Here is a 22,596-nt window from a genome sequence, read left to right as displayed (position 1 = left end):
TAACCTGCTGGAGCAGGGACCCGGGAGCCAGCCAGCACCGACTGGGGACTGTCTTGGTGCCGAGCTGTAGCGGCAGAGGCTGCACGCCTGGCAAGGATGTGGAGTCTCTGCCCTAGGAGCTCATCGCCCAGCTTGGGTGGGAGGAGGGGACGAGGAAGGTAAGGGCACAAAAGACAGGTTGTGGGCAGAGTGTGAAGAGTGCCCTGACCAGCCCTAACTGCTGTGGGAAGGGAAGCAGAGTGGGTTGAGAGGAGCATAACGCGCACCTGGGAGCAGCCGTTCTCAAACTGGAGCCCACATTAGAGTCACCTGCAACCGGAGCCCCGCTCTGGTTTCTGATTCAGTCAGTCTGGGGCAGGGCCTCAGAATGTGTGTGTCTCACGTCCCACGTGATACTGATTTGCTGGCCAGTGACCACACTTTGAGACCCACAGACTTACAGGAAGTGATGCTTGAACTGAGCTGGAAGGATAATTTGGGCAGACAGGTGGAGGCAGGAAAATCCGTAGTGGAAGTTACGACACGAACAGAGGTACGGAGGTAAAGCAAGGGATTCCGTGGGGAGAACCCCAGCAGTCAGCCAGAGGAGTGGTGGTAGGTGAGGACGGAATGACGCTGGAGGCAACCTTGAGACCCTACTTCATGACGCCTGTGCCTACTCTGCAAGTTGAGGAGCCAAGAGGTTGGAGCAGAAAAGACATCTAACCATGATGACATTCCAGGGGAGACTGGCAGTAGTATTAGGCAGTGCTAATTGGTCAGCACCATGTACCTGGAGAGCTGTGTTGAGAAGGATTCTGAGGCTGAGAATGGTTGCAGCACTGCGAGCAGTGGTTTTTACCGTGGATAGGGAAACAGAATGGCTGTAACTTTGTCCCCTGTTTGCCATCCCTGGACTAGAGGGAGACAGATGAGGAGAATGTTGGGCTAGCTGTGATAAAAAGTAATCAGGAACTGTATCTTGGTCGTATACCTTCAGCTATGTCTACATACTTACTCTAGAACAGCACTATGGAAATGGATGCAAAAGATATTGCTGAGATAGAATCTACTGGACAGGGGCTCTAACTGATTCATTTATTTAACAAAAATGTGTGGCACCCAAAAGAAGTTGGAGGTATAAGAATAAGATGCAAACTCTGCTGTCAAGAAACTTGCAAAAAAAGAAAGGAACTTGCAGCCCAGAGGAGGAGACGGTCCTAGTTCACACACAGTTGAGAACGTGGTGGTAGAGTCACAGAGGGCTTCCTGGCGATGTCTGGAGTCGAAGCATCAGTGACAGTTAGCCGGGTGAACTGGTGGTGCGTGTCACAAAGGCCGGGGCAGGGCGTGTTCACTGGGGAAGAGGGGCCAACGTTCCAAGCAGAGTCTAAGGAGCAACATGTTATTTGTTCGCAGGGTATAAGGCAGCCAGCTGAGAGAGCTAAATAGGGGCCAAATGCTGAAGGTCCAGGGGTTCATGTTAAAGACCTTAGAGTCTGTGCTGTGGCCGGGTGTGGGGGGGTTGCATCTAAGGTCAGGTGTGTCCCTGGCGGTGGTGCGGGCGATGCATTTACAGGAAGGCACGCTGGAGGCTGGGAGCGCGGTTATGAGCTGGCGCAGTTGTCTGTGCCAGAGGAGCTGCTGTGGAAGGCAGTGGCGGTGGGAAACGGGGCGGGCTGGGTGTCGGGAGTGAGGGCGGGCGGATGGCTGTGAGCTCTGTAGCTATTGGGTGGGTGAATGGTTGAGCCAAACACTGGGCTGAAGGCCAAAGGAAAGGGACATGGTTTAATAAGGGCACTGATGGGTTTGCTTTTTAAATTAATGAGTTTGTGCCCTGGCCAGTGGGTTCAGCACTGGCCTGTGTACTGTAAGGTTGTCAGCTTGACTCCTGGTCAGGCCACAGGCCTGGGTTGCTAGCCAGGTCCCCCAGCTGGAGACATGTGAGAGGCAACTGATTGATGTTTCTCACATCAATTTCTCTGCCTCTATCTCCTGCTCTTTAAAAAAATAAATTAAAATTATTAGTTTGAAGTACTTGCGGCACCTCCATGTACCAGTGGCCAGCAGCTGTTGGCTGTAGGTCTGAAGGCTATGATGGATGCCTGGGCCGCAAACACTGATTTGGGAGTCATTAGCGTTCATGTGGCTTGAAATCATGCAAGTAGATGAGGTCACTTGGGGAGGATGTCGAGAGCACACACAGTGGCCTGGGAACACCACCCGGGACGAGTAGGCAGAAGAGGGAGGTGTGGGCCCAAGAGAAAGAGGAGGTTGTGTGTGGGGGGCCAAGTGGAGCCCGGCCATTCAGAGCGCAGGGCCTCTCCGAAGTCTGGTTTGGTCCGTGGGCAGCTGCAGCGCAGGCGATGGGGAGCAAGGAAAAGGTGTGCATTAAGCTGCTCAGGACTCGGAGATTGGGGGAGATGGAGCCAGAGAGAGGCTACTGGTGAGAATGGGGAGTCAGGACAGTGAGCTGGCTCAAGAGAGGGGGAAGACACTTCGGTTTGGGGGCGTAGTTGCTGATCGTGTTTAACAGGTGTCTGGAGTTTAAATTGTGGAGCTCAAGGGGCAGGGGCAGGTTGGGTTAGATGTGTGGGTTTGAGAGTCATGTGCTGAGAAATACAAACTAGGTAAAACCTTGGGGAAATAAGAACCACGAAGGCAGGAATCTGATGCAGTTCATGGAGGCCAACTGTGTGGGGCCACAGGTGCCGTTCCTGTAGAATCGGCCTCCCTCCTGGTACGGGCGGTGTCTGGGCTCTGGTGAGGGCCTTCGAGGATGACACCGTAGAGGTGGTCCAGCTGAAAGATTGTTGCAGCCCCATTCCGTCCTCCTCCTCCTCCAAAGTGTTTTAATTACCCTGTGTTTTAATCTACATCATGTGGGGTCAGTGTAAGATTCAGCCAAGGAAACAATTTTGAAGTCTCTGTCTTCTCCAGAGTTTCAAATATAAAATGAATTTAAAACTACCTCCATGCCTGAGGGAAGGTTAATCTGGTGGCATCTCATGATTTGCCAAAGGCCTTTAAACACAGGGAAAACGGATGCAAAAAGGAGAATGCAGAGGCACGTCCTTGGTCAGAGTGCTTTTGAGCTTACAGACATTGCTCCCTGGGGCCCCTGAGGCCCCACTGGGTTCCCTTGTAAGTCTCCCCACCCAGACACGGCAGCAAGAATGAGACTGAGCTCCTGGTGCAGGAGCTTCTCAATGAAAAGTTTATTAGAAGGGCACTTACAGGGGGAAGAGAAGGACAGAGAGGACAGAAATCTTTAACAATAGTACAATGCTTAAACAGGTGCTCTGCTCTTAAGATACAAAAGTTAGAAAAATCTAAACCACTATAAATACATACATGCTTTTTACAAAGGCATTAAAAGGTCAGGCTGGCTGAGACGTGAAGGTCATCAGCATCGCGCACGTTCTGTTCCGCATCGAGGGCCCCTGTCGGAACAGCCTCGTTGCAGGACTGAGAGTGAGTGAAGGCATCTTGGAGAAGGGAGGCTCCAGCCCTCCGTGTAAAGTTCTCACCCCGGGAAGGGAGAGGACTCGGAGCTGCCTGTTGTCACACGTTGCGGCATGATTAGCGAGCCTGGGCTGGTGTGTCTGGGTGCTGAGCCAGAAAAGCCTCTGCCCTCAACCCACATTCAGAACTGGCTGTGCCTCCCGCTCTTCCCAGCCACTGTCCTTGGGAGGAGATACCTTTCCAAGTTTCTTCAAAAAAAATTAAATAGTCGTCTGTCTTGAATGGGTTTAAGAAATCATTACATAAATATAAAACACCAGGATGCAAGAGTGTACATTACTTGAGCATAAAAAAGAAAATCAACTACAGAATCACTGAGAGAATTTCTCGATCCAGTTTACATGACAGGCGGGTTTTGTTTCTGCAGCGCCGCCTGGATGTCGGGCACTTGCCACCGACTGACACCCTCCCGTCAGAGGGGCCTCCTCTTCATTTCTGATCCGTGTCCTCTGTGTTAATTCCACGACTCGCCCACCCACTAGAGAAGTAGCCGATCCCCTTTAAAAAGCTGACGTACATTTTGAAGAGTGTTACTTGAAGGGGTTCTAGAAGGGAACATTTATGCCACAAAGAAAAATGGTGCAACTTAGCTGTGTTAAGTTGCGGTTTTCTTGTAAGAAAGTGGGGACATGTAGATTTTGGGGAAACTCCCAGCTCTGCCACTTGAAGTCACACAGTAAGACACAAGATCCAGAATTTAACTCATGCCCTTTCTTGCTACTGGTAACCCCTGGTTAATAGTCCCCGGAGCAGCCTGCAGATTCCTTTCCCTCCCGCCCCTTCTAAGGACCCGAGAGTGGCCTCCTGTGCGCGCTCCCCCTGCAGAGACCATTGTGGGAGCTGGAGCCGCAGAAATAGCAGCTTGGGGCTAACGATGAAATCAGATGCCTGTCTTCTCCCCAGACTACTCATTTGCATGCTCAACATGCACACACTACTTAAAGGAAACCTTTTTCTGCAGTTTGAGTAAAAGCATTTAGCCCTGGAATATGTCCAAACTCGAGGAAGCCAAGGGGACATGCAGAAAAAAAAAACCAAAAACTAAGCACAAGATGTGTGCTACAGCTCATTCCATTACATTAACAATGATTTTTAAAAAAAATAATCACGGTCAGTAAAAAAATACAACACAGCCAACATAAGGACAATGGAAAAGTCTGCCAGCAGCCTTGCCCTCATGTGTTCTTTCTAAGAGTCAAAGTCCCCGCTCCTGACTCTAGGCTTGTCTCAAAATGTCAGGTCTTCTACCGCCTGCCAGGAAGGTGGCCAGCCGAGATGATGTTCCAGCACAGGCCTGTAACCGGAACCTGCTGGGGCGGCTACCTACGTTTGCGCTGGAAGGATCTAAGTTACTAAATAAAGTTTGGAAGTGGGTGCGGGGGAGGAAAGGAAAGGGACTACAGGTTGGCTCCCAGGGAAAGGGCTGAGGCTGAGGACCCCAGCGAGCCCCAGGCCCACGACTCTGGGTTGCAAGGTGAGGGCGACCGGGGAGGGAGCCTGGGGCAGGGGACAACGCACACATCATGGGTAGCCTGGATGAGCACGCTTAAAACCACTGTCCAACACCTACTGTCCCCCTCTAGAACTGCCCTTATTTCCTCGTGCCCCTTTCAGCTGTCCTTTTAAAAAGTTCTAAGCTGTATAAATGCCTTTCATACAACAGGGTTTAAAAAATAAAACTAGTTTTGTGACAAAGGACACTAATATTACACATGCCCCAAGGCACCTGCGCAGCCTCTGTGGATGGGGATGGTGCCAGGTCCTAACCTCCAGGTGAGACCAAATTTATTTCCCATGGTGCCAAAGTTGGGCTTACCTACATTTTCCTCACACTGCCTCCTCCAGCAGTCTAATCTGTAGAGAAAAAGGACCAAGTGAGTAGCTTTTGGGAAACAAAGCACTGAAGGTTCTAAGACACCATCTAAATGTAGCCAGATGTGACCACAGGATCGCCAGCATCGGGCTGTACCTGAAGCTAGTTGCCAAGTACCTGGAGGACAGCTGTGTGCTGCGGGATCATGAAGCAGGTGGAGAACACAGGCCCTCAGAAACCGCTGCCCATCGCTGTTAGGAGAGGCCAAATGGAATCATGCATACCAAGTCTCGGGCCTGACCGGGAGCATGAGTGCACATCCAGGAGGTTCGGGTGGCTTCCTGTGTCTAAGCAGCAGTCCACAGATGGGTTCACACTGGGCACAAACTTCAGACACAGTATTTGGCCCTCAGGGGGACTGAGGGCTTTTGCGTGGTCTCTGCATTCTGTGTCAATGGTCCTGTGAGAAGACTAGCACAGGTCTGGCAAGGTGTTCCTCCTGCCTCTTCCTGTGTCCTCAGGAGGCTCAGCGAGCAGCTCTCCTACCTGGAAACCTCAAGGCTGGAGCTTCAGAGGTGCAGGGTCCTGCAGGTGAGGCACCAGGAAGCCCCCAGCATCTCCACATAGCATCAGAAATGTCATCACACTTGAGGTTAGCAACCTGCCAAAAGTACACACTTTCTTGCCTTCACCTGGAGTTAAGACAGGACTTCCATAGGAAATCCCTTTATTTTTCCTGGTAGAAATCCATGCAAAAATATGGGATAAGGCATTTCATACAAAAACAGCAGCAAAGAATAAAGTACCAATTCAATTGCAAGTGGCAATTCTGTCTGCTGTATTATGCAAAAGGGCTTTTTTTTTCCAGTTGAAATAATTTATAATAGTTTTCTCACTAATTGCCACTGGGAGCAGTACTTATTATACAATATAACTGCTAGAGTTGGCACTGATAACCTTCCACCGTGAACTAGATAATCTTATACCCCAGGGGGAAGATGACAGACCTCTTTGCACCAAGCCTGCAATTTTCAAAGGTGTAAAAAAAAATTTAATAGCCCTTTCATTTGCCTCGTTGGCCTGAGATTTTCCCCTTCTGGTGAATTCGCTCCTGTTAAATCAGCTTGCAAAACTGCTGGCAGGTGTCTTCTCAACAAAACCTGCAAAAGCTTCACCTGGGGGAGAAGTTGCTTCCTCCCACTCTGCTTTCCCAGTCAATGCGCCAACCCAGGATTTAAGCATAAAACAAACATTAAAAGAGCACATGATAAAGTTCATTTAATTAATGCAACTGACTACATAAACCAATAGCCGAATGCATGAGAATACAAAGTGAGCTCTTACGACTGGGACCCATGCAATGTAGTGAGTGCTGCCTTAGCCCGAACACGATCGCTCCACAACGCCCCCTGCTTTACGTGAATACCTTCCGTCATTCAAATCTCTTTGAGATTAATGTGATAAACTATACATTGCAGATGCTCTGGGCCTCGGCAGATCCTTCTAACTGCTCCAACTGAGAAAGGACAAATTTAAGAGCATTTTGAAAGAAGAGGTCTCTGGCTTTTCCCACTGTCAGTCCATGGCCTGAACACATTGGCTCACACCAATCAGGACGCTCTGAGTGGAGGAGACACACAAGTCCCTCTCACCCCAGTTGTCAGTCCGGCTCGGGTGCTCCTCTATAGGGGATTGCTGGGGCTCACTGTGCTCAGTTCGAGAGGCATCTGTCAGAGTGCCAGAGGGCCGGTTACGAGGTTTGCTCACACCCCTGCAGGCTTCTCCCTGCCTGGAACACTCCAGGTGAACACCCTGCAGTTCTGCACAGAGGACTGTGACAGCGACAGTGGCATCCCAGATTGGACAGTGACATCCCAGATTGCTGTCGAAAAAGAAGGGGGCTGAGGGAGGAGGCAGGTGGTGACATACTACCTGTTTGCTCAAGCCACCAAAGCAGAAGCCATTTCTTGCCCTTCAAACTGGGGCCAGAGGGCAAATGTGCTCAGCAGGCACAGCTGTTCATAAAATCCATCTCTGGGTTTGCGTCTGTGTTGTGGAGAATAGGTTGGTGCCACTTTGGTTGAGGGAGAAAAATCTCTTCTTCCTTGGCAACAGTGAGTTGAGTTCCGATTTTCTCCACTTCCTACATGGCCATTTCACCCACGCCCGCCCTCCCCGCCCCGCCCCCTCCACACCCCACGTCTCTAAGACACACTGGAACAACGGATGCTTGGGGAGCCCATCTGGGTGAGGACCTTGTCAAGCCACTGCAAAGGCCCATTCAGATGCAGCTCGATCCAGCAGGGGGTGCTGGTCACTGTCTGTCTCCTACAAGACATAGGGAAAGGAAAAAAAGGTGGGAAATTTTAAAAATGTCTAGAAGGACACACACAGAAGTCAGGACGCCTTTTCCTGCTTTGGTGACAGTCTTCTCCCCAGACCCAGAGATAAGTCTTGCCCTGCTAGACCCCGAGTGGCTCAGAGGAACTTGCTGAATCTGCCATGCCGGAGCCTTCCAACCAAGAAGAGCTTTGAGTGAACCAGGTTCTTGTGATGGGGAAGGAGACGGCCCTTCAAGAGTTAAACACAGGAGGCAAATCCCAGGGTGCCCCAGAGGACCACCAGTTGCTGTGACAGGCTCCTGACAGAGAACCCCCGTCTGTCCTGAATGGGCACCTCGGTCCCCCAGCTCCAGACCCGGCCCGGCCCCAGCAGGCCACGATGACGTGCGTCTGTCTGATTGAGGGGTGTTTTTTACAAAGCGCCGACAGGGCCCACATGCCGTCGGTTCCCAATGTGCTGATATAATTCCCATCTCTGGTCTTATTTTGGAAAATCTTACGAGCAGAGCGAGCCATGAAACAATTACTGGAAAAAACCAAGGCACACCACACGTTTCTTTTCCCCAAAGCACTTTGTCTAAATTCAGGCTGGTTGATGACGCAGCTCGCAGGCGAGCTCCCAAAGGCCCGCACTGAGCAAAGGCTATCTGCTGAGGCCGGAGGCGCCGGTGCCAGCTGGAGGTGAGTGGCCTGGGCCCCGGGCCCTGCTTTCGGCCACCTCATAGAGAGAAGGGATGAAACCTTACTCTCCTTGGCCCAAAAGGCAGAAGGAGGGCAAGACTCTTCTGGGAAGGGGCCGCACCCACCAGTTAGGCCGCTCTGCGATGTGCCAGGTGGCAGTGCCGCAGTGGGCCGCACAGGACTGGGTGTGTTGGCACCGCGTCCAGCACGGCGATGCGGCGTCTGCCCCAGAGAAAGGCCTCCACCACCAAGGGGCCTCTTCCCAGCACTTGCAGCAGGAGGAGGGCTGTGGTGCCACGCCAGGTTGAGGGCCGCTGGCCGGAGGGCACTGCCCTCCTTGCTTCCCCTCAGTGGAGCGCCGGGAACAGGCTTGCCACCTCACCCCAGGTGCCCACCTGATGCCGGCGCCTGAGTGTGGCCCCCAGGGCTGCAGTCTGAGTGTAAGAACAGCAAAGGGACCTCCCCTTGGTTCTGTTCCCCTGGGTCCATCTTTAAATATTTCCCTTCCCTGCTAAAAAAAAATACTAATTTTCTAACCTTTCAACTCTTGTTCCCCAGGTGATTTCAGTCAGGGCTAAGAGGTGGGTTAACGCGCCTGCCGGGCGAGGCCTGGGGGCCTGGGCTGACCTCCTCAGGCCGCTGTAATTGTGCCGTCAGTTCTCCCGAGATCCAACCCCGTTAGGTGCTCAGTTGGCCACTCATCCCGGCTCTCAGAGAGACCCCCCCCAGACCGAGGTGCTCTGTTCCCTGGCACCGTGGGGCAGACGCAGGGAACGGCAGCCCACATACGGTAAATGCGAGAGGAGGATTTTACGGACCGAAATCCTCTAATGAGAATCTGATTTTCCATAAGTCATGCTCATCTGGATTTCATTATAAACGGTGGCCCGGAGCCAACACTGAAATGGGTTTGGCTTGGGTGCAGAATGACTGCAAAACAAAATGGATTCCAAACATCTGGAAAAATGAAGAGAAGGGGAGAGGAACTTGCAAGACGCTGGCTCCCGTGGACGTGTGGGTACCTCCACGTCTGCCCGGGGAGCTGGGGGTGGGGGCACCCCTGCATGGAGCAGGAGGAGGGGTGCACAGCCCTGTCTCTCAGGAAACTCCCGTCCAGGTGTGAGAGGGAAGGGGCTGGATCCTCTGAGCCCAAACCAGGGCGGTCTGAGAGACTCAGCGGAGCACACCGGGCCACACGCCTTCACCAGTGCTGGGTTTAAACCCACATCTGAGATTCTGGAAGACACTTTCTTTCTCTGAGCAAGTCGCCGTTGTTCCTTTATGACCACCCAACTCTCCCCCTGTTGCCCTGCTTCTCAGTCATTTCGTACTCTAGACGCTCAGGGTCACCTGAGTCAGGGGAACCCCAGACGAGGGAAGGAGTAGGGGATGAAAGCAGAGGGTCCTCCGAGACCCATCTGCCCAACAGGAACCGTGAGGAGGGAGCCAAGAGGGCATGGCCTAGGTTCAGCCTTTCCACTAACGATGGATTTCGGGTAAGTCACTTTGCCTCCCTGGGCCTTAGTTCCCTCACCCCTATAACAAGGATGACGCAATGTCCCCACCCAGTGTTGTGGCGAGGGTGACACGGAGCGTGTGTGTGTGTGTGGCACTGTGCCAACGCTGCTCAGCTCTTCCTTATCTAGAGTGACTCTGCCTCCAGCCTGCCCACTCGCAGCCTCTCTCTGGTCCTTGGTCTGTGCTCTTCAGGCGAGAGCTGGCCTCGCTTGTCCCTGAGGAGCCCCCACACTGCTGTCTGAGTCCCCTGCGGTCCCTGCAGTCCCTGAGCCCCAGGCCATGTGCCCCGCCCCCCAAGCTGACCTGTACTCTGCTCCCCAGCCTTTAACAAAACTCATGCGGATGGTGCACATGCGCGTCAGCTGGTAGACGGCCTCGAAGCCCTGGTTCACGGACTGGGCCAGGAGGGCAGCGAACTCCTGGTTGTTGAAGATCTTCAGGTTGCATCCTGCCAACAGACCAGAAATGCTGCTCGTGAGGACAGAGGGCGGAGGTGTCCCATGCTCCCCTCCAGGCTAAAGCCATCCCTGGGTCACCCAGGACGTCATAACCCACTCGAATGAAGTGGCACACACACTCCACACTCAGCACCATGCTAGCAATGGGCCCTCTCAGTCCCTGTCCTTGAAGCCATCGCCACCTCAGTGGGCGGGTGGGTGCAGCTGGTCTGCGTGAGGGGGGCAGAATTAAACACTGGCCTGCCAGCTCCGGCTCCCGGAGCCCTGGGGATGCTGCAGAAGTCAGTGAAGTGCGTGGCCAAGAAGAAGGCGGATGACTGGAAGTGGGGGTGCCTTCCTTGGGCTAAGGGCCCGAGGCAGGACCTCCAGGGAACAGAGAAACAAGGGATCTGAGCCAGAATGCCCACGGCTGTATGGGATCTGGCCCACCACCGGGGCAGAATGACCGCCCTGCCACTGCACAGAGGGAATGCCGGCAGGGACGTGCTGGCCGGGGGGGCCCCCGCTTAGCCTGCTGTTCCCCCAGGAAGCTCATTGCAGGGCCCGGGGCACTTGCCGCCCAGCTCCTCTGGCGAATCCGCCTCACGTCGGGCCAGGAGGGAGTGAGGAATCTGGGCCACATTTTGGCCTCTGGGCACAAGGCTGGGACGAGGTGACATTCACGGCGAAGCGAAGGTGTGTGTCTAACTCTCCAGGCAGTAAAACTAGAGAGACAGGCACCAATAAAGTTTATAACAAATCCCGTGTTTGAAGTCCTGCCGGCGGAGTGCCAGGAATGTGTCCGCCAGAAAAATAAAGACAAAAGCACATGTTGCAAGCGCCCAAAAGGTGAGCCGGGGTGACATTTATTAACGGGCCAACACTAATCTTGCTGTGTGACTCTGGGCTGGTCACTTTCTCTTTTGTAAGCCTGTGTCTCCTTTACAACAGGAGGGGCTGGCCTCAGGGGACCCGAGCGCTCACATTCTATGAGCTGACAACCACCACCAGAGCCAGCTCGGCTCTCACTGAAAAGATGGGGGGATGGCCGGGTGTGCGAGTGGGCGGAACGCCAAGAACGGCAACCCAGCTTCCTCTCTGGCGCGTTCTCCAAGGGGAAGTGTGGTGAGGCAGGTAGGGCTGAGGCAGGTTCGGCCTGAGCTGAGCCAGGAACGGGAGAGCACTGGACTTGGGAGTCACACCTTCAAACCCAGGCCCGCCCTGGCTCAGCCACTTACTACCCAGGTACCCTGGGGCAGGCCTCCCTACCTTTCTAAACCTATGTCCTCAATATGCCTCCTCCCCTGAAGAGCAGGAAGGACTGCAGAGGACCGAGAGCAGACACAGAAGTGCACTCTGCAGACGCAGCCCCACAGTGCTCTGGGAGCACAGGACACTGTTACCGTTTCAGAGTGTCTGCCGTTCTTAAATTGACCCTGCCCAGGGCCCCCAGTTCCACTATCCTTTGCTGCTCAGCGGGCAGGAAGAGACAAGCCACACAGGCATCACGGTCAACAGCCCAACCTGCCCCACACACGCTGCCAGCCAGTCGAGGTCCACACTTTGCGGGCCTCGGGCCCATGACTTCATGCCGTGTGAGAAGTGGGCTTGGGCTGGGGCTGTCCGCCCCGGGGTTCTTAGTAAAGAGGCCTTAGATAGGATCAGCCTCCTGCCCAGCCTTGCTCCCCAGGCCTGGCCCTGTCCAAGCCGCTGTGTGGGGTACAGCCTGCCCCCTCTTCTTGAAGTACGAGTGGGATTTATCAGCTCTGCTCAGAAAACCCTCCACAGTCCCCCAGGATAAAAGCAGCGCTTCCGTGTGCCTCCACGGCCTGCTCCCATCACGCTCTCTGAACATCTCCCCCCACTGCCTTCCACACAGCCTCCCCCAGCCTGGGTGCCATCCATACGCACCTGCCCTCCATCAGCTCAGCCCAGAAAGCCCCCGCAGTCCCCACCCCACCGCACCCTGGGCCTGGGCCTCTCCTCCACGAGTCTGTCCCGACAGTTAAATGTGTTGTTTCTCCTGGGCTCACCTGATGCTCAGTACCTCCCCCTGTATGAAACCCATTCGTGTCTTTGTCTTGTATACTTAGCTGGTGTGTAAGGTCTGTGGGGAGAGCAGCAGGGCTTCCTGCATCTCTCCCTCCCCTACAGCACTGCATGATGTGCAGACTCGTGGAAGGGCAGGAGGGAAGGAAACTGCCCAAGCACCTATGCACACTGGGCACAGAGCAGGTGCCCACAGATCAAAAACAGATCAGTCAGAGGCTGTGTCTGCTCCCTGGAGGGTCAGGGTGGGCACAGCTACGGCACAGAGAAAACGCAGGCAAAGAACCCCGGACTGGCAATGCATATCCCAGTAAGGAGAAAATGTCAGGAAAAACCTCTCCAGCAACCCAGGCATGCACTGCACGGGAGAGGGCCTCAGAGAAGGGGTGGGTACAGAGGTGTTGTTACCTGGTGGGATCTTGCAGACGGTAGCTGGGTGCCAGCCGTAGCGCTGGTTACAGTTGGGGGACTGCACGAAGATAGCACTGTCGCTGAGGCACTCTGCGAAGACCTCCCCTCCGATGTAGTACAGCCGCACGCCCCGCCCTAGAGAGATTCGGGTCAGACCAGGCCAGGGGGCCGGCCCCACGCAGTGGCCCCGGGCCAGCTGTGGCTAACCAAGGGGCAGAGCTATCGACGCTCCAAGTGACTAGTTCTTTCCAGCTTTTCCAGGCACATGGGACCCAGAGCCCAAACCTAAACCCACACAGAGGGCATGGTGGGCGATGCTGTGTTCCTAAAGCCAGAGGAGGCAGATGGCGGGAGGAAGAGAATGGATGGGGTAGGTCTTGATGACAGCCTCTGCCACTGACCAGCCATGCGCCTCAGTCAGGTTACTCCAAGCTCTGAGCCTAGGATCAGATGGGGACAATAATCATACCTACCTCACGGGGTGGTTGTGAGACACACAGGAGGTGCCTGCTAAGTGCTAGCTGTACTTTGCTGCTACTAGGTCCCCTCCTCTCCGAGATTCAGAAATTCATTCAGTAAACCTGCAGAGCGTCTCCTGGGGCAGCAGACACCCCAGGAGCCCTGCACTGCAGGGGTGACTTAGTGCCCCCCCATACTTTTCTCCCCTCAGTGCATTTTTCTAAAACATTCCATAGGTTTCTATCATTTACTTCTCCTTCATCTCTTAAATCCACTCCAGATGGACAGAAATTATTTTTAAATTGGCTGTGCAATTCAAGCAGTTCCGTAAACACTCTGACAACGAGCTCTCCGTGCAGCCAGGGGTGTTCCCCTCCCCTGCACGAGGAGGGCTTGGTTCCCGCTCCTGGGGAGGAGGCCCGGAGGGCTGGGAAACGGAGCCAGCTTTTGCCAGTGCAGCGCCGAGTAGGACGGAAACCAGGCATCAGACCAACGGGCTGTTGGAGGTTCGCCCCGTCTCCTCGTCCCACTGCTGTCCCATCCCCCACCTGCTCCCCATTTCTTCTCCGTTCAGTGTCAAGAGGTGCCAAGGAGGAACCTCTGAGTTATGTCCGTCCAGAGCGGGAGGCAGAGGTGGAGGTGGGAAGCCCCAGACCAAAAGGACAAAAACATTTGTTTTGTTATGGCAATTTTTGAAATATTTTAAAATATATAGAAAAGTGTAAAGAGAATCAGTCATGCCCAGGATTAGCTTTTTTTTTTTTTTGAAGTAAAAAAATGGGGAGGCCATCTGGGAAGGACGTGGGCACAGGGGCAGGGGCCCGGCTGTCACTGACTGTGTCCCACCTGCTGTCTGGTCCCTGCAGGGCTCGGCCCCTCCCTGGCTATCAGATTACTCCCTGGAAAATGAACCCTAATGTCTGAATCGTGGCTTCCACACTTTTTTTCTCTCAACTAAGAAACCCTCCCTTCAAATGAAATCCTCCGTTGATGCCCAAGGTATAATGCAGCGGTGCTCCAGCTCATGCGGGCAGGCCAGACCCACGCCGCCCTGCCCAGCTCCCGGCTCTGCCCCAAAGCCCCTTGACCAGCCCAGGAGCTGCAGGCTGTGCCTGAGGACACCCCCCCGCACCCACTACACCATCTCTACAGCCCTTCTCAGTGACGCTGGATCGCAACACTGTGACTCTCCTTCGTGCGATAATCCCATGAGCAAACCCAGTGACAAACATTAAGGCGTCATCTTCGCTAAACGAAATGATCTCTCACTATGTTCTGGGTGTTGGAAGACAGAGCAGCAGCAGCAGCGCTGTCCCAGCGCTGGACAACTCCCCTCTCTCTACCTTGTTTAAGTTTTCTGGAATAACCATAATCACATATGAAATTAACAAAGAAAAGATCACACCTCCAAGACTGCCTGCCTACTTACCCACCTATCAGTAATTTAAGTGCATATTTATTAAGAGAAGTGTACACATTGCCTTTCTTTTCGATTTCCCTTTCTTGTTCCCTTAAGTGAACTGTTTTCCTCTGTGGCTTGCAAATGTTCAGAGATGATCTGTCTGTGTCTCTGAGTGAGAATGACCATGCAACCTGAACTCTATCTATCAGGTCCCTAAACAAGACAATACAAAATCTGGGTGTGTGTGGGGCGGGGGGCAGTGGGGGGAAGAGTGAGTCCTCTCCCCAGTTCCCAGCAGGAGGCAGAGCCCAGTGGGGGTGGTTTGAGTTCTGTGTGGGGGCTACACTGGGGCCACGGGGTGGGGGAGTGAGGGAGAAGCAGCTGCCCCTTGTCTCTTACCGATGTGCCTCCGCGTGAGCTCTACGGCCGCGTTCCTGTTGACGTTGGAGAGCAGCCCGAGGCAGAAGCGCTCCGAGTTGGAGGGGTCGGTGAAGCCATCCACGGTCATGGACGGCTGCGAGGCATGGAATGTCTCCCCGACGCGCTGGTTCAGCTCGTAGTAGGAGATGGAGCACCAGAAGGCTGGCTCGCAGTAGGTGACGGGCTGCAGGTCTGGGAGACAGGCCAGGCTGCTGCGTCAGCAGGACCCCAGGCCCTGGCTCCTCCGTGGGGTCCCCTGGAAGCTCCAGGAGACTGTTTCCCTAGCCCCCTGAGGGTATTGTAATCCCTGCCCTCATGCCTTTTGTTGTCTAAAACTTGCAGGATCCAATGGGATACAGTATGCAGGTGTTTGGAGAAATATTCCACCAGGCCTGCCATACTTCACTGAGTTTTAGCTCACAGAGGCCCTGCCCCGCCTGGCCTGGCCTGGCCTTGGGTCGAAGCAGTCTTCAGGGAAGTGCTGGGCCAAACCAAAGAGGGCTAGGCCCCAACCAACACCCAGGCAACCCCTGGGGCCAGGCCCAGTGTGCTCCCTGCAGCTGGGCCACACCACCACCTGCACGGTCACCCACAGCCTCTTCCAAGGTCCCCTAAGTAACCCAGGCTCCCAGAAGGGCTTTCCACTTGTGACTCTGCCATGTCTTGGGCAAACTCCCAGCCTGTCAATCAGCAGTGTCCAAGCCTTTGAAATACCGAGGCCCCGGGGCTCTACGTTGTGCTCAGCGTCAGCGACCACACGGGCACCAGGAGCTGTCTCCAGCGTGAACCGGGTCCAAATCTCTTATCACAGAAACCATCTGGTTTTCTTTCTCACAAGAAATAGAGGTTTCCCCTCACGTGGTCCCACCTGACTCCCTAGCCTTCTTGTCATCTGCCATTCTGGGCTCCCCCGAGGTGCTGGCACCCCGTCCTCCTCCTGCTCACTGGCATCATCTCTCACCTGAGTGGGTCTGTCCTCTTAGCCCTGGGTGAGCTTGCCGCTCCTCATTTGCATCAGGGCCCCCGTCCTATGGGACTCCCCAGTACCAGCTGCTTCTCTGCACTGCACTGTTCCACATCTTGCTCTCTGCCTGCTTGAATCCTGCCCGTTGGTTGGAGAATCAGGAGTCTCCTGCTCATTCTCACTCCTGTATCTCAGACCTCCAGCCTGGACCCCTCACTCTGGCTCTGGCCTGTCTTTGGAGCTGCCTGGTGACTTAAGCGCATCTATGTGGGAGCTGGTGAGAAGGACAGGAAGGAGACCTGCCAGGCTGAGTGTCAGCACTGGCCGGAGACCCCTGCTGACTGCCTGCCGGGCAGCTTTCCAGGGTGGGAACCCGCCAGGGACCTCTGCTCACCAGACCCTGGGAAGTGTGTAAAGCCCAAGAGAGAAAAATCAGAAGCTGTTCTTCGAGGGGCCTGGGTGCCCCCTGCAGGGAAAGTGGCCCTAATCGCCTTCCGGGGTCTACGCCCATGATCCCTTCTGAGGGCTGAGACTGCTCCCACCCACGGGAGGTGTTGCAGACCGTAACTTACATCCACCCTTGCACCCAATGCACACCCAGAAAGTGTCCACTGGAGGGTTAGATCGGGCTTCTCAACCTCAGCGTTACTGACAGTCTGGGCTAGATACCTCTTTGTTTGGGGGAAGAGGACTCTGTAACTGTGGGGACGGTCAGCAGCGTCCCGGGCCTCTGGGCACAAGACACCAGTAGCACCTGCCCATCTCACCTCCCCAAGCTGTGTGATATGAAGAAATGTCTCCAGACATTTGAGATGTCTTCTAGAGGACAAATAGCCCAGGGTAAAAACTACTGCCCTAGATGTTAACCAGGTCATGGAGCACAAGTTTCCAAGTCCGGGGGGCCAGAGTTCGCTCTCTGCTCTGGCGGGACCAGCTGTGTGACTGGGAGCAGACCACGTACACCCCGGGTTCCAGCTTCCACATCCCCTGCCCCAGCCACCGGAGCAGAGAATCTTTTTTACCACCAGGTGCTGTTTGTGGATGAACTGAGATCATTCATATGAAGTGCAGAGCATGCATCAAACACTCCAGAAATGGGGTTAGCGACAGTTGTAATAACTTTGATGATCTGAACTCGAGAACATCCTGTTCCCACTGCCCTCCATCACAAGAGGGGCAGAGCGTCCTTGCCGCTTCCCTCTCTTCCCAGGTGGGGCGAGGGAAGGGGAGGGGAGGCGGGAGATCCAAGCTGCTCGGCAGGGAATGGGGCATGATGGGGCAGGAGTGACTGTGGCCTGTGGCTTGTGCCCCTGAAGCTGAGTTGAGCCACATCAGCCACATCCAGCTCGGGCTTTGCTGGATGCTTCAGCATTCCAATGAGATAAGCTATACTCTAAACAATGTAGTCACTAAAATGTGAGCTATGTTGCTTTGGAAACCTCAAGAAATAAATAAATCCAAGTGCAATTCAAGCATTCAAAGTGGCTGGGCAACAAGTCAGGGCTAGAGGTACAGGGGAGGGCTGCGGGCTACCACTGCCCACAGGCAGGCTCTGCTGATTGTGCTCTGTGACCTCGGGGGAGTGACCTCTTTCTCTGGCCTCCGTTTCCCTGTCTGCACAGTGTCTGCAGTGTAGCAGAAGTCACCTAAGGCAGACCACCTAGGCCACTGAGCTTCTGGCATGAGTCAGCCTGAAGGTGCAGCTGTGGCTGATCTGGTCCGGTGCTGGCTTCCCCGGCCACACGCAGAACCAAACAGAGTCCTCTCCCCAAACTGTAAACCCTCATCCAGAACCCCCCCTGGGCTTGTCGCAGGCAGAAGAAAGGTAGCTGGTTCCCAGGAACACTGACGCAGCCCACCTACCCAAAGCCATCAGGCCACCATTGGGTGACCTGGTGTTGAGACCTCACTCTGGAGAAGTGGGTTCAAGATGTCTCAGAATCAGAGAGGGGCCTGGGAACCCCCCAAGCAGATCTGAGCCTTTATCCAAACATCCCTGCCACTCGCAGACACACACTGGACGCGGGAGCTGACACGCAGCTACGCAGATGCCGGTGAAGGAGCAGTGCGGGCGGGCCGAGTTGGCCTCGGAGAGCGCCATTGGGACGCGCTGACCCGCAGGCAAACAACGGGACACCAGCCCTGCCTTGCACCTCGCCGCCTCTCGTCACCCCTCCGCTGTTTCTTCAAGGTGCTGCTGCAGGAGGAGCTGCAGGCCCAAGAGTGCGGTCGCCACCCGGGTTCTGCCGAGAATGGCACTTTATTTTTAATCCTCACACACATCTTATTTCTCTCCCACCACAGGACTTATCCACAGCACGGGTAAGTACGAGAGACACAAAAAGCCAGGACCCTGGGAAAGAGAAGGCCATCACTGGGATAACCACGAGATCACAGCTGCTGAGAGGACCCTCAACCTGGCTCTGCGCTTCCTAGCACGCGAGGCACCAAGGGAGCGGAACGCGCTACGACTCTCTGGCTGGTGGACAGAAAATCCTCACTAGTTCTGCAGGGGAAGCAGAGCTTGTCCTAGCACTAAATCTTAGCAGAAGGCTGCCAGGTGGTAACCCCTCCCCCATGTCAATCAAGCTAGCCTGCCCTGGTTTTGAGAGTTTCCGGACAAGAGCAGCAAGCAGCAAGGATTTTACATCAGGTTGCTTCTTCAAAAGAACCCAAAGACAAGCCTTTCAAGGCGACTCTGGGAAGATGACTCCCCAGGGGTAAGGTGACCTGCCCCAGTGCAGAAAGGTGTTGCTTCCCCAGGCCGAGGACTTGGCACACCTGGACTGGCAGGTGATGGCGCGTGCCCAAGGCCTGCCCTTCAACAGCCCTGCTCCTGGCCGGGCCTCGGGGTCCGTGCTAATCTCTGTTCCTGGGGCAGAGGTGCTGGAGATGCAGGAACCTCCAGCCCCCATGCTCGGCCCCCCGCCCCCACCGGTGTGGTGTCGGCCAGACTTCTCGAGTGGCATGGGGCACTTAATTCATGACTGGCCTCCTGCCAGCCTTACACATTGGCTGGCTTCAGTTTTGAGCCCTATTCCAAACTGGCATAGACTTTCTGTTTTGTTTAAGGAAAAGAAAACAGAATAAAACCCAGAAGGCAACACTTGGATTAAGGGATGCCTATTAAAAACATGTGCAAGAAACCCAAATCCGGTAAAGGAAGGGGGGGAAGCCAGAGGGGAAATTAACTTTCTACTATAAATCAAAAGCAGGGAGCGGGCAAAGGCCAGGAGCACGACGCTGCAAGGCCATAGGGCAAACCTGAATGGGCTGGCTTCCTCTGGGCCCCCCTCCCCGTGGAAGCAGCTCTCCCTCGGTCCAGGGGTCTCCACATTCCGATCCCTGTGTGCCTTCATGCTGCCGTCTCTCAGCCCATGCTATTCCCTCTGCCAGGCCTGCCCATGCCCAGCCGTTAAGACCTAGCTAGCTCCTGTGGCTGTGACACACCGCCTGGCCCCTCTGTGCAGGAAGGGCCACTTGTGTCGGAGCTACCTGTGTACTGGAGGACTACTGCCTGTGGACCCAGGCCAGCTGTGTCCTGGCATCTGCGGCACCAATCCCAACCTATCTCAGCAAGGATGAGGGTAATGCACTGATGTGTACCCAGAAGGAACCCCATGCCCTTTCAGCCTAGGACCAGCTTACTGAGACCAAGATCAGTGGCAAAGTCTCAGAGCCAGACCCTCAGGAGTGTGAGAGTGCAGCCGGCAGCTGACTTCCTGTCGTTACAAAGCCTTGTGCAGCAGCATGAAGACACCTGGATCTGGCCCCTGTCCCGTAACCTGGACCTGTCCTCTGTCAGGGGCCAGGGGTCTTCCCGCTGCCCTGACACCTGGCCCCTGTCTCCTGGCAGCAGAGGGGGCACCCTCTGCCCGAGGCACCCAGAAACCACCACCCCCTTAAACTCCAGCTCAGCTGCTGCTCCAGGACACTCCCTGGTACCTCGTTTCCCTCGGTCAAGGCCCTCCCTGATGTCTCACTTTACAGGGCAGAGAACAACTTACTCACCAGCAGGATCCAGCTCGTTATCGTCTTCCTTTCTCTCCATCGCCCTCCTCCTCCCCCTCCATTTGCCCCAATCCTTCTGACTTAAATGCTTAGGAAATTCCAGATGACTCACCAAGCACGGTGTGTAATAACAGGAACATCACCTGCTCACATCCCTTCCCTCAAAAACAAGGCCCTGGGGTCCCCCCGAGCCCCTGGCAGGAGGCTGAGCTGGCTCTCAGTCACACCTGGGGGCTCCCTCGAGTCACCCGAGCTGACTTAACTGTGGCAGGAGGCCCAGCCTTTTGCCTGGAGTGGGGAGGAAATGAGGAAGGAGCCAGATGTCCTATGCTTTATTTCTTTTTGTATAATAATTTCTTTACAAGAAATAAACAGATGTCTTGAGATATCCCCATCTTTCCCCAGAAAGAACCTGCTGTGTGCCTGTCACCACCCTGCCCTTCAGGACACCCTGGCCAGGAAGGAGAAATCCGGAGGCCGCTTCTGCATGCACCCTCCCCGCACTCACCCTTTACTTGCCCTTCAGCCCCCACTCTCTCCACACCTGCTCTTCAAGGGACGCCCTTGGACTCTGAGGTCAAACTCTAGGCCTCTTCTTACACCTCATTTGGCATCTCTGCAGGACCGCAGGAACACCTCCCTCCCCTCCAGCTGCTGAGGCCCCATCCTCCACCTGACCCTCAGCCTCTTCCTCAACCCTGTCCCTCCCTCAAGGGGTCCCCCCATTGGTCTGTCTTCGGCTCTCTTTCCTTCTTGAGCTGGGTCTCCCTCTCTGCTGAATTCAACCCCTCACAAGACTAGAGCCAAACCTTCATCAGTGTTTCCAAAGTGAGACCTCTGGACGGTCCGTGGGGAGATAAGACACGAGGGATGGAATGACGGTCAGATCCAGGGGAGGGAGAAGAGCGGATCAGACAGGCATCCTTCCTGCGTCCCACTTGATGACAGCGTCCTGTCTCTCTGATCCCACTGTGGGAAAGGCTGTCACACGTGCTAATGGCTTCCAAATCTTTACCTTCGGCATTGATCTCCCTCCTAACTGTCCAGCCACTTCCCGGACATGTTAAGCGAAGGCTGCTCACTGTCATCTTCCAACCCAAACCCACCCTGCGTCCCGGGTGCCTGACTCAGTGAAGAGGTCTTGCAGCTAAAGCCGGTCAATGAACCCTTCCCAAGGGTCCTCACCTAGTCCTGCTGCCACGTGTCCAAAGCATTCACCTCAGCCTCCTCCGGTGCAGTAGCTAACTGGGAATTTTTGCTTTTTGAGGTTTGGGGGTAGGGGCCTCCAGTAATTTCTCCTAGATTTTAAACTCCATCCAGCGCAGCCAGATTAATCTTTAGGAAGCTATCATCAGATAACCTCCCCTCCATCACCAAAACCCACCATGGACTTTATTCTGTAGGCAAGACCAGGCTAGACAAGCATGGCTTTCGGGGGTCTGGTCTCAGCGCCCTGCCGGCCCTCCCAGCCTCATCTCTCCATGTGCCTCTGGACAGGCTGACCAACCACAACACCAGCTGTCCCTAGAGCTCAACCAGCCTCATGTACCATTCCTCCCATCGGCAATGTCCTTCCTTCCCTCTCTGCCTCAGTATCCTACTTGTGAGTCGCTCAGGGTCCAGCTCACACATGTCGCCACAGCTCTGAGGTCTTCCCATGCCATCCAGCACCTTCCTCCTTGGCATATACAGTTGCTCCCTCCTCTGTTCACTCTCCCTTGGCAGCTGGCACAACACATCTCAAGCGGACACAGACACCTCCCGCCACTCCAACAGATTTTGAATCCTAAGTGTCATCCCAGCTCTGGACCCCCAGCACTAGTACGTACTGGGAACTCAGCCAATGCTGACTAAATGGATTAATACATAGGAGACCCGGGCAAGCCTGTCCTCACTGGAACACCACCGTTACCTCCTCTGACCCCTCAGGGTGCTTCATTGGCACCCACTTCTTGTTTTACACTCATGTACAGCCCTGCCTTATTGATCCCAACAAGGCCATAAGCACCTTGATGGCAGGGTCTGTGAGCCCTCTTTGAATCCCCCTGCCCTGGACTGGCACCCAACCACCAGGCAGGAAGTGCCTGGGGGATGAATGAATGAGGAAGAGACAGGTAAGTGGGTGGGGCTCTCACCCAGGGACCACATGGGACATGGTCTTCAATCTGACATTTGTCCCCAACTATAAGTTAATAAGTGTCCTTTTTGAGCCTCATCCTTCTGACTAAGGAGGTGAGGTGGGGGGTCAGTCAGGCAGGGGGAGCTGGTCTGTATGACCCAGCAAAGCACTGCCCTGCTGCAGATGGGAGCATGCGCTCTGGGTCCCGAAGGCCGGAGTCCAAAACCAGCTTCCCCATTTACTAGCTGTGTGACTTGAGACAAGGGAGTTAGCTCCTTGGTTTCCTAATCTGTAAAATGAAAAATTACAATACACTAGCTTACACTGTTGTTATGAAGATTGGCGTGAAACACCAAACGGCACTCAGTGAATAGTACGCTCTCAGGAAAGGCTTGCGGTCGCCACCCCCTCCCAGCCGCAGCGCCAGCAGCGCCAGCAGCGCCAGCAGCGCCAGTAGTCCACGACT

The 22,596-nt window shown here is 54.7% G+C and overlaps 1 protein-coding gene across 1 annotated transcript in view; it reads right to left on the bottom strand.

The window, feature by feature from the left end:
• Window positions 1-3,158: 3,158 nt before the first annotated feature.
• SMAD3 (SMAD family member 3) overlaps window positions 3,159-22,596 on the bottom strand; it is a 115,336-nt gene continuing 95,898 nt past the window's right edge. Inside the window, exons 6-9 of the mRNA XM_028505442.2 lie at window positions 15,016-15,228; window positions 12,753-12,890; window positions 10,162-10,306; window positions 3,159-7,645 (exon numbers count right to left, since the gene is read on the bottom strand). Of these exons, the coding sequence (XP_028361243.1) occupies window positions 7,522-7,645; window positions 10,162-10,306; window positions 12,753-12,890; window positions 15,016-15,228 (620 nt within the window). The 3' untranslated portion in view covers window positions 3,159-7,521. The remainder of the gene's footprint in view (window positions 7,646-10,161; window positions 10,307-12,752; window positions 12,891-15,015; window positions 15,229-22,596) is intronic.

Source organism: Phyllostomus discolor, chromosome 1, assembly GCF_004126475.2.
Source record: "Phyllostomus discolor isolate MPI-MPIP mPhyDis1 chromosome 1, mPhyDis1.pri.v3, whole genome shotgun sequence".
Classification (NCBI taxonomy): Eukaryota; Metazoa; Chordata; class Mammalia; order Chiroptera; family Phyllostomidae; genus Phyllostomus; species Phyllostomus discolor.
This window is presented reverse-complemented; position numbering and strand designations above follow the sequence as displayed.